The following is an 11,155-nucleotide window of genomic DNA, read 5'->3' as shown; positions in this document are numbered from 1 at the left end:
TCAGAGCACTTTTTCCCTTCTTCTGTATACCTAACACCGATGTTCATGATTCAAAGCCATGAGAATGCATGAAGTAGATATTTTATTTTGTTAGGTTTTCCTTTAGAGGGAGGAATTTATTTTTCTTTAATGGCCATGTTTAATATTAATGTTACAGATGTATGTCAGAAAAGGACAAAGAAAAGTTCCTGGCACTTGACCCACCAGTGACTGCCATTGTGCGTGTATGCAAACACCAGCTGATGTTCATAGCTAACAAGGACTAGTTGTTTGCCCTCTTCTTTTTCCATCTTCTGAAGGAACCCCACAGGTTTCAACATGCACTTTAATGTAAAAATTTCAGACTTTACTTAAACCCCTTACTGACTGTCATAGTTTAGCCCCAGCCAGCAACTAAACACCACGCAGCTGCTCACTTGCTCCCCCAGCCCCAGTGGGATGGGGGAGAGAATCTGAAGGGCAAAAGTAAGAAAACTCATGGGTTGAGATAAGAACAGTTTAATAATTAAAATAAAACAGTAATCATAATAATAATAATAACAGTAATAATATAATGAAAAGGAAAATAATGAGAGAGTGAAACCTGGGGAGGGGGAAAGAAACAAGCAAACAATAAGTGATGCAGCCACTCACCACCCACCGACTGACACTGCTGGTCCCCGAGCCGTGATCGCTGCTTCCCCTGGCCACCTCCCCCCAGTTTATATACCAAGCATGATGTCACATGATATGGAATATCCCTTCGGCCAGTTTGGATCAGCTGTCCCGGCTGTGCCCCCTCCCCTCCCGTCTTTTCGTGCACCCGGCAGAGCAGCAGAGGCTGGAAAAGTCCTTGACTAGTGTAAGCACCACTTGGCAACAACTAAAATATCAGTGTGCTATTAACATTATTCTCATCCTAAATCCAGAACACAGCACTGTACCAGCTACAGTGAAGAGAATTAACTCTATCCCAGCCAAAACATGACACCCACTTAATGCAAATCAGTTGTAACTATGTCATAAGGTTGAAGTCACAGAAACAAATAGTTCTCATGAACTGTTTGAATGAAGCGTACAGGCTGAGATGTTGCCATGATTTTCTAAATCCTTTGTTGGAGAATGTAACACAGAAAATCATGGGTTTTGGTTTCAGAAAGGTACTACAGTTCCATGTACTTGTGATGTGTAGCCTTCTCTGAGATGTTGTACATGTTACAGGACAGATTTTTCCTGGGGAACAGGTGGCTATAGACATCTGGGAGTATGGAGTTTAGTTTTTAAACTTTTCTTTTCAATTAAAAAATGTTTTTTTGCTAACTCGTCTATAGCATAACGTAGCTTGGACAAAAGCTATTGCCAGAAGGCATGTGGCAACGCAGACAGAACTCCCACTAAAACATGCAGCCACCCAGGTCTCTGGCTGCAGGGAGAGCCAGAGCTCTGCTCCAGTCATGGAGGGCTCCCGAGACAGGACCCGCGTGAGGTGCGAGCAGGTGGAGGATCTGCTCAGCACGGTGGCAGAGCTGAAAGAAGAAGTTGCAAGACTGAGGAGTATTGGGGAATTCGAGAGGGAGATAGCCTGGAGGAGCCACTCCCTACCATCCCTGAGACAAGCGCACCAGATAGAAGCACCAAGAGGAGTGGCCCCCCTGCCCTCATGCCTCCAGGCAGAGGGAGGGGACCCAAGAGATGGAAGATGGATTCAGATCTCTGCTCGGCGCAGTAGGCGAATCCTCTCCCGGCCGACTTCGCCCCCCCAGGTGCCCTTACACAATAGGTATGAGGCTCACCAGTCAGCCCCACGCATTACAATGGCCACTGGTAAGAAAAAAGGAAGGGTAATTGTTGTAGGCGCCCCCCTTCTGAGGGGAACAGAGGGCCCAACATGCCGACCGGACCCATCCCATAGGGAAGTGTGCTGCCTCCCTGGGGCAAGGACAAGAGACATTACCAGGAAGCTCCCTAGGCTGGTAGAAGGATCTGATTATTATCCGCTAGTGGTTGTTCATGTTGGCAGTGACAAGGTAGCTGAGAGAGGTGCAAAGACAATCAAAAGGGACTTCAGAGAACTGGGGCGATTACTTGAAGGATCAGGAGCGCAGGTAGTGTTCTTCTCCATCCCATCGGTAGCCGGGAGACATACGGAAAGGAACAGCAAGTCCCATCTCATTAACACATGGCTCAGAGGCTGGTGCCAGTGGTGGAATTTTGGTTTTTTTGATCATGGGGCAGTTTACATGGCCCCAGGCCTGCTGGAGACAGATGGGGTTCACCTGTCGCAAACGGGGAAAAGGATTCTGGCTCAGGAGCTAGCCGGCCTTGTTGAGAGGGCTTTAAACTAGATACAAAGGGGGAAGGGGATAAAACCAGGCTTGCTAGGGATGAGCCTATGGGTGGCATGCCTGTGTTGGAGATGAGATCCATAGATCAACTGAAGTGCATTTATACCAACGCACACAGCATGGGCAATAAACAGGAAGAGCTGGAAGCCATTGCGTGCCAGGGAAACTATGATGTGGTCACCATCACGGAAACATGGTGGGATGACTTGCACAACTGGAGCACTGCAATGGATGGCTACAAGCTCTTTAGAAGGGACAGGCAAGGAAGGAGAGGTGGAGGGGTAGCCTTGTATGTTAGAGAGTGTTTTGACTGTCTAGAACTCAATGACGGTAATGATAAGGTTGAGTGCTTATGGGTAAGGATCAGGGGGAAGGCCAATAAGGGAGACATCCTGGTGGGAGTCTGTTATGGACCACCCAACCAGGATGAGGAGACAGATGAAGTACCCTACAAGCAGTTGGCTGAAGTCTCACAATCTCTAGCCCTTGTTCTCATGGGAGACTTCAACTTGCCAGATACCTACTGGAAATACAACACAGCAGAGAGAAAGCAGTCTCGGACGTTCCTGGAGTGTGGGGGAGATAACTTCCTGACGCAGCTGGTGAGCGAGCCAACCAGGGGAGGTGCCCCGCTGGACCTGCTGTTTATGAACAGAGAAGGCCTGGTGGGTGATGTGGTGGTTGGAGGCTGTCTTGGGCTCAGCGTCCATGACATGATAGAGTTCTCGACTCTTGGAGAAGTAAGGAAGGGTCAGCAAAACCACTACCCTGAACTTCAGAAGGGCAGACTTTGGACTGTTAAGGAGTCTGGTTCACAGAGTCCCTTGGGAGGCAGTCCTGAAGGGCAAAGGAGTCCAGGAAGGCTGGATGTTATTAAAGAAGGAAGTCTCAAAGGCGCAGGAGCAGGCCGTCCCCATGTGCTGTAAGTCGAGCAGGTGGGGGAGAAGACCGGCTTGGCTGAATAGGGAGCTTTGGCTGGAACCCAAGAGAAAAAGGAGAGCTTACCGCCTTTGGAAGAAGAGGCAGGTGACTCAGGAGGACTACAAGGATGTTGTGAGGTTGTGCAGGGAAAAGATTAGAAAGGCAAAGGCCCAGCTGGAACTTAAACTGGCTGCCACCATTAAAGATAATAAAAAATGTTTTTATAAATATATCAGTGACAAAAAGAGGGCCAGGGAGAATCTCCCTCCTTTGTTGGATGTGGAAGGTAACCTTGCCACGAAAAAATGAGAAGGCGGCTGAGGTACTTAATGCTTCCTTTGCCTCAGTCTTTAATAGTCAGACTGGTCATCCTTGGGGTTGTCAGGCCCCTGTGCTGGGAGATGGAGCTAGTATGCAGAATGAAGTCCCAGGTGTTGAAGAGGTGGCAGTCACCGACCTGCTCCTTCACCTGGATGTTATCAAGTCCACGGGGCCGAATAGGATCCACCCAAGGATACTGAGGGAGCTGGCAGAGGAGCTCGCCAAGCCACTCTCCATCATTTATCAGCAGTCCTGGTCAACCAGGGAGGCCCCAGATGACTAGAAACTAGCAAATGTGATGCCTCTCTACAAGAAGGGTCAGAAGGAGGATCTGGGGAACCACAGGCCTGTCAGCCTGACCTCGGTGCCAGGAAAAGTCACGGAGCAGATCATCCTGAATGCCATTATGCGGCACATGTGGGACAACCAAGGGATCCGGCTCAACCAACATGGGTTTACGAAAGGGAGGTCCTGCCTCACTGCCATGGTCTCCTTCTATGAGGGGAAGGCTGTGGACATTGTCTGCCTGGACTTTAGTAAGGCCTTTGATACTGTCTCCCACAGCATTCTCCTGGAGAAGCTGGCTGCTCACGGCTTGGACAAGTGCACTCTGCGCTGGGTTAAAAACTGGCTGAACAGCCAAGCCCAGAGAGTGGTGGTGAATGGAGTCAAATCCAGCTGGCGGCCGGTCACGAGTGGTGTTCCCCAGTGCTCAGTGTTTGGGCCGGTCCTGTTCAATATCTTCACTGATGATCTGGATGAGGGGATTGAGTGCACCCTCAGTAAGTTTGCAGATGACACCAAGCTGGGTGGAAGTGTCGCTCTGCTGGAGGGCAGGAAGGCCCTAGAGAGGGACCTGGATAGGCTGGATTGTTGGGCAGGAGCCAACAGTATGAGATTCAACAAGGCCAAGTGCCGGGTCCTGCCCTTCGGTCACAACAACCCCACGCAACGCTACAGTTTGGGGAGGAGTGGCTGGAGCGCTGCCTGGAGGAAAAGGACCTGGGGGTGTTGCTTTACAGCTGCCTGAACATGAGCCAGCGGTGTGCCCAGGCGGCCAAGAAGGCCAATGGCATCCTGGCTTGTATCAGGAATAGTGTGGCCAGCAGGAGCAGGGAGGTGATCAGTTTTGGGCCCCTCAGTACGACAAGGACATCGAGGTGCTGGAGCGTGTCCAGAGAAGGACAATGAAGCTGGTGAAGGGTCTGGAGAGGACAAGTCTTATGAGGAGCAGCTGAGGGAGCTGGGGTTGTTTAGCCTGGAGAAGAGGAGGCTGAGGGGAGACCTTATCACTCTCTACAACTACCTGAAAGGAGGTTGTAGTGAGGTGGGGGTGGGTCTCTTCTCCCTAGTAACAAGCGATAGGACAAGAGGAAATGGCCTCAAGCTGCGCCAGGGGAAGTTTAGGTTGGATATTAGGAAAAACTTCTTCACCGAAAGGGCTGTCAAACATTGGAAGAGGCTGCCCAGGGAGGTGGTTGAGTCTCTATCCCTAGGGGTATTTAAAAGAAGGGTAGACATGGTGCTTGAGGATATGGTTTAGTGGTAGACTTGGCAGTGATAGGTTAGCGGTTGGACTTGATGATCTTAAGGATCTTTTCCAACCTTAACGATTCTATGATTCTATGATTCTGTGACTGGAAACTTATCTTCAAGCATGCAGGGTTATGTCCAAAGACATCCAAACTCAGGTTTAATTTTGTGAAGCCATAGTCAGGGTATTCTGCAGAGAACACTGCACCCTGGGGTCCATCAGCGTTATTCATGCACTATGTCCTGGTTTTGATAGGTTCCCCCAAATAATTTGCTCAGCGTGTGACCACCCTGAATACTCTCATGTAGATGTAACTCACCCGAAATGAGCTCCTCCAGGTCTAGTGTAGCCACCTGGAGTTTGACAGAGGCCAGGTTACCCTGCTGCTTGGCCAAAAATTTTAACTTGTTCAAAAGTCAGTGTAGCTGTAGCTGACCGGCTTCCACCACTTGAGCTAACACTGTCCACGTACCGCTCAGCTCCCAGCGCAGACCCTCAAACAGATCTGTTGTTTGTAGATGTGGGTCCAGTGTGTTTGGTGTTTTAATTATGGGGTGACCACGGTTTTCAAAACAATCACTAAGGTTATCAGAAGACACAGAGGACCGCAGGGCTTCAAAATGACCTTTTGTTTTCAGTACAGTCCATCTTATTGCAAGGTTTGATGCTGCATAGGGTCATTAACAAGTTATTTCACTGCAGATCAAGATAGATTTTGATACTGGCTGTTAGATCAAGTACCAGATTTACTCCTTTGGATATCCCAGTCTGAGCAAGTTCTTTGTGGAGCAGCTCTGCAAGGCTTCCTTTACTGGCCCCAGATAGATGTTGGTTCATCATACTTGTTTCAGACATCCACTCTGGCCTGAGTGCAAGCCCAGGTAGACCAAGGTAGCTGTCTGCATCGAAGACCTCTACTTTTGATCTGGTGAATCCCACCCGCAGTGTGTGCCAGTGAGCCATCTGGTCTGCAACAAGGTCCTCTGCATGGCAGAGAGGGCAGTCTATTCTGCTCTTGGCAGCACCTCACAGAGCCCCTAACTATGGTAGTGAAGGAGAAGTGAGATGCTCCTCTTCCACCTGAGCAGGCTAGCCTATACTCTGCCGAAGCTGGGCTATCAACCCTCTGCTCAGCTGGGGGTATCTGAAGGAACAAATCTGATTCTTGAGCAAACAGCCAGTATCAAAACCTGATTTTCATTTGTTAGTCACACTGTGTATCTGGAAGGAGAGGCTGGTTTCTACTGGTGAGCAACTGGTAGTACCAGCCACACCAGGGTGATAAAGTTTGAGTTTTGAAAAGCTGTCAGCGCAGAGGCGTGTACTCCAAGCAGTGCTCAGATACGGATGTTTGCTGAGGGATAACTGTCCCTCTGGTGTGCTGCCCTTGATTGGATGGAACAGTCGAATAAAGCACCTCAGAAAAAGACCTGTCTCATCCTCTGAGAGAGCCCTGAGGCTGTTCCTGTTCAGAAGAAAGTCACACTCCACAAGCAACATGTCTCAGCTGGAAACTGCGATGGGCATGACCATTGCTGTCTTTGACAAGTATGCCAAGACTGACGGCAACAGGCAAACCCTCACCAAAGCCGAACTAAAGACCCTCCTGGAAAAAGAGCTCCCAAACTTCCTCGCGGTAAGAGAACAGTGTGGCATCATTTCTGTGTAGCAGGTGCAAGGGCTGCCTGCAGACATAGCTTTTAGTATATTAAAGGGGAAATTACATCCAGAAATAGGCAATGGTTTGTAGAAAACTTTTAAATAAAGAAGTCTGTTAAACTGATTCTAACATTCAGGGCCATTCCCTGTTTCCTAAATCCATCACTTCAGTTATCAGGACAATGGCTTTGAAATAGAATGGGTTTCATCTTCCAAATTCACCTACTTCTGTTTGTCCCTGGATTTATGAGCTCACATCATGTCACAACTGCTGTGAAGGTACTTATGGTGTTGGCAATTGAAGATCTTGATTGCAGACGGGGAATCTCTCTAAATATTTATCCACTTACTTTCTCAAGGTATTTATACTGTATACTCAGTATGCACATCCAAATGACGTGTAAACAACAGATGAACTCAAAGAAAACTGGTTTGCATTTGTCTTTAATAGTAAAAGAAAGACCTGAAAAAGTATTTTACAACATAAGTTTGTATGTAATCATCAGGTCCATTTAAGTAGGTTTTTTTTCATATATATATAAAATTTCTTTTAGTAGTTATTCAAAATGCTTAATATATTATAGTAAAAACTTTAGCTGCCTGGGAGACAAAATGCTTTTCATTTTCAATTGTTTTTAATTTGCTTCCCTTCACTAAAAATCCAGAAAACACTCTTAAATGTCTTGCTCTTTCCACCTAGAAGTAATGTTTATCTATCTGTACAGTTAATGTTCTTAATTGCAAAAGACTGGAACCAAATGGTTCAAATTTAGCCACCACTTTTTGTATCCAGCATAATTCAATTTTTTAACAGCTATTTCAGGGCACTGCAGCCAGGTTACTTGATACAATTTAGTACCTTGCCATGCAAGCTACTTGAAACCACCATATGAAACCCATGCCTGCTGGATTTATGACTGACAAATGAAACACAGAAGCAATTTTCAGAATAAGAACCTGGATGGCTCAGGGGGGATAAATGAAAATGTTCCTGAAAAAACTCTGTAAAACCAATCAGTGGGTGTGACCCAACAGCATCAAAGGAAGCGTCCTGCTCCTGGTCATGGAGCTGTATGTTACCTGTAGCACTTCCACAGAAAGAAAAAACAAACCAACAACAAAGCCATAATTCTAAGGGAGCACGGAAGTTCCCCAGAAACTTGACATTTGGTCTAAATAAAGTCGGGGAGCCGCTGTGCTAGACAACTACCAAACAGGCTGATGCTCAGACATTGTTCCTGACTATATTTACTGGCCAGGCACCACCTTTTCCAGTTCCCCACAGCTGCTCTTACTGGTTCTACTTATTTCCTGAAACTGCTGGAAAAACTGGAATTTTACAGGAAGAGAATTAGCTGAATCTCCTCTTACGCTCTCATCTCCAACTCCCTTTCCCATTTTACCTATTCTAAGAAAAAAACAAAACACAAAATAACATTTATGCCAAAACTTAAAATAAATTTAAACCAACAATGTCCTGCCTTGCAGCCTAATAACTGCAAGTAAGAAACTGAGAACATAATTCCAACTTCAGAAGAAAACTTTACCTGAATTTTCCTGACACTTAGATCCATATTTTTTTATTTGCAAGAATATTCTGGGAAACTGAGTCCTTTAAATATGCATGTATATTTCTGGTCTTAGAATTGGTTACAGCTGACACAGCTCACAACTATCTAGAAAGTTCCTAAATCAGTCAGAGGTAGAAATAAATCCATACCTCAGGACTGAAGTATTGGGCTCAGTTATAAAGTTTCCAAAGAATAATTCCCATGTGCATTTCAGTAGTTCAGAGGCTAAAACTAGTTCATATATTTCACTAAAAGATTTAAAATATTTGCTTAAAACTAATTTTAATTTGCAAAGTGAAAAGGAATAAAACCTTCCAGAGACGTTCATCAGTCAAATCTAGGGAACCGGTTCACTTTTTACTGATTTTAAAAGTGCAATGAGAAATGTAGTTGATTAGACCATGATCAAGAAGTGCCATCAGATTTCAATTCAGGTAGACATTATTTTAAATTCTTGGAAATTTTTTAAGAGTTTATATAGTTTCTTTCCAGTATAATAGCGGATTTGTTTTTTGTTTAGCTTCAAAAAAAATCCACACGGTTGTTTCCTACCTTATGTAGGTCTCTACTGCCATCCCTTGTTTATTTTTAAAACTGCATTTTCTAAAAATCACTGGCGTTAATCTGTGCCAGGACTGAAGCCAAAAAGCCCTCCTGTAAGCTACTTCAGGAAAAAAAACCACAACCCCTTCTGGGGTTTTTTTGCAAAATATAAAAAAAGAAATAAAAATCGCTTTTTACTTGGATGGTGCCTCACTTCACATCAGCCTCGAGATGTATTGGTTCAGTTAGTGCATCAGAATTATGGCAACTTAGCAAGAAAAAGATTTTTCTGATATTTTTTCCTGCCATAACTCAGCTCAGCATCACACTTGCTGCAGGAGGTGCCTTCCCGGACCCCAGGTCCTGTGAGCAGCTTGTGCCTGGCACTGACGCCATAGGGAGCACTTGGGGCACTTCTGAGACCGTTTGCGTCTTTGCTGGGGTGGCGGTGCTTAACGAAGCTTAAATCTGACATTTGCCCCAGGAGCGCCGCATTCTGCAGGACTGCAGCCTGGCTGAGCGCCAGCCGAGCCCACCCGTGGGAGCAGCTGGGGAACGCATGGCATTTAGTTCAGCCGGCTAACGTCCTCAGGACTTCGCGTTACACAGCTTAGACATGATAAATGTTTTTTAAAATGCAGAAAACATGCCTCTCTCTCTGTGCCATGTGACCACGGCTTTCAGGTGTAATAAACCTGGGAACGTAAACCTTTGGGGGGGTGGGGGGATGGGGGGTGTGATGCGCTCATTGTCGCTGTGCAGAGGGTGGGAAGATGCAGGTCTGCGCCCGTGCCAGGAGGATGCTGGGACTTACACTTGCCCAACCAACACCCAGAGGCCCCCAACCACTGCCTGCTCCCCACATGCCTGGGCCCAACCCCCGCAGAAGCATAAGTCCCAGGGGGAAGGATGTACTTTTGAGGCAGCAGAAGGAGGAGATGTGCAGCTTCCCCCAGGCGGGCAGGTGACAGTATGGTGCCCTGGGGACATGGCCCACGTCCTGCGCTTGGCGCAGAGCAGTTGTCTCAGCCAACCATGGTGCAAAGGAACTCACAGCTTTATACCCAGAGATATAATGCACAAAATAATCAAAGAGAATTTTAAAAAAAAAAGGTCTCACTAGCAGAAAATGTGATAACCTGACACTCAGGCAGGCTTATGGCAAGGAGCTGTTGCACCTGCATCACCCCCTCACAGAAAGGTACAGCATGCCCGAGCTGGCATCAGCCTCACGCTCCGCAGGTGCCCCCCACCCTGCACGCCTCGGTGAGGGCCCAGAGCCCCACCAGGGCCCTTGCTTGGGGTACAGGTAGTTACAACTCTGGGTTAAGGTTTGTGCCGCTTCTCACCTCAACCTGCTCCTTTTCTTTTGCAGTCAGGGAAGGACAAGGATGCCATTGATAAAGTCTTCAAGAACCTGGACGAAAACAGCGATTCCCAAGTGGACTTCAGAGAATTTGTCATCTTTGTGGCAGCTCTGACTTGCTGCTGTCACAACTATTTTGAGCAGAAAGCAGCCAAATAATTGTTGAATTGCTTGCAAGAAGCTGTCTTTGCCTGTGCTCCATATGCTAGTGGTATGGATCCCTTCATTCCTTCCATGTACCGCTATGCAGTTTACAAGCATGCTGGGCTGTAAAAATAAATCCTACTGTGCTTACTTATGTGTCTGGAATTTTAATTTCTACTCCTTTGTGGAAGAGCCTGGGTTTGATGGCTCCCACTAACTCATACTGAGTAGTTTCTCTCTTTCTTTGCTTTTTAAAATTCTTCTCTTAGCCAAAAGGCCCACTAGTCATCTCATCACAGAGGCTGCACAAGGATAAATACTGCTGCAACCATGAGACAGCTGGAGGCTGCTTTTATACAGCAACATCTCTGGGATACAGGCTGCTGAGCTTCAGCTGATGGAGGCAGCAGCCTAAACCTGATCCATGCATTGTTAAAGGATAAATAGACCAGATGTGGGTATCTCTAGGTTTGCTTTATTCGCAACTTAGAGTTGGGCCGTCACCTCAGTGGGTGGCAGTCGTCCAAAATATCGTACAGCTTATATACCGTTTAAGTCCCATTACCTCATCTATTACTTAAAGTCCAAGGTCTTTGTAAATTTCCATCTGACCTTTTAGTTCTCAAAATTATTCATTTATTAAAGTCCATTATATTCCTTGTCTCAGCTGAATTAGTCTTTTCTGGTTCCAATTCCTGTTTCAGTTTCAGGGTCGTCTTGTTTCTGGGTTGCTATCTTCACAATTGCCCCTTTTTTCTAATCCCATCCTATA

General features: G+C 46.5%; 1 protein-coding gene across 1 annotated transcript; it reads left to right on the top strand.

Moving 5' to 3' along the window:
• The first annotated feature begins 6,535 nt into the window (after positions 1 to 6,535).
• On the top strand, positions 6,536 to 10,467 carry S100P (S100 calcium binding protein P). The gene is made up of 2 exons (XM_009509134.2): positions 6,536 to 6,736; positions 10,249 to 10,467. The coding sequence occupies exons 1-2, from the start codon at positions 6,599 to 6,601 to the stop codon at positions 10,396 to 10,398; spliced, it is 288 nt and encodes a 95-aa protein (XP_009507429.2). The 5' UTR covers positions 6,536 to 6,598; the 3' UTR covers positions 10,399 to 10,467.
• The last annotated feature ends 688 nt before the right edge of the window (positions 10,468 to 11,155 follow it).

Source organism: Phalacrocorax carbo, chromosome 4 (genome assembly GCF_963921805.1).
Source record: "Phalacrocorax carbo chromosome 4, bPhaCar2.1, whole genome shotgun sequence".
Lineage (NCBI taxonomy): Eukaryota > Metazoa > Chordata > Aves > Suliformes > Phalacrocoracidae > Phalacrocorax > Phalacrocorax carbo.
The sequence above is the reverse complement of the archived record's forward strand: the minus strand, read 5'-3'. Positions and strand labels throughout refer to the sequence as shown.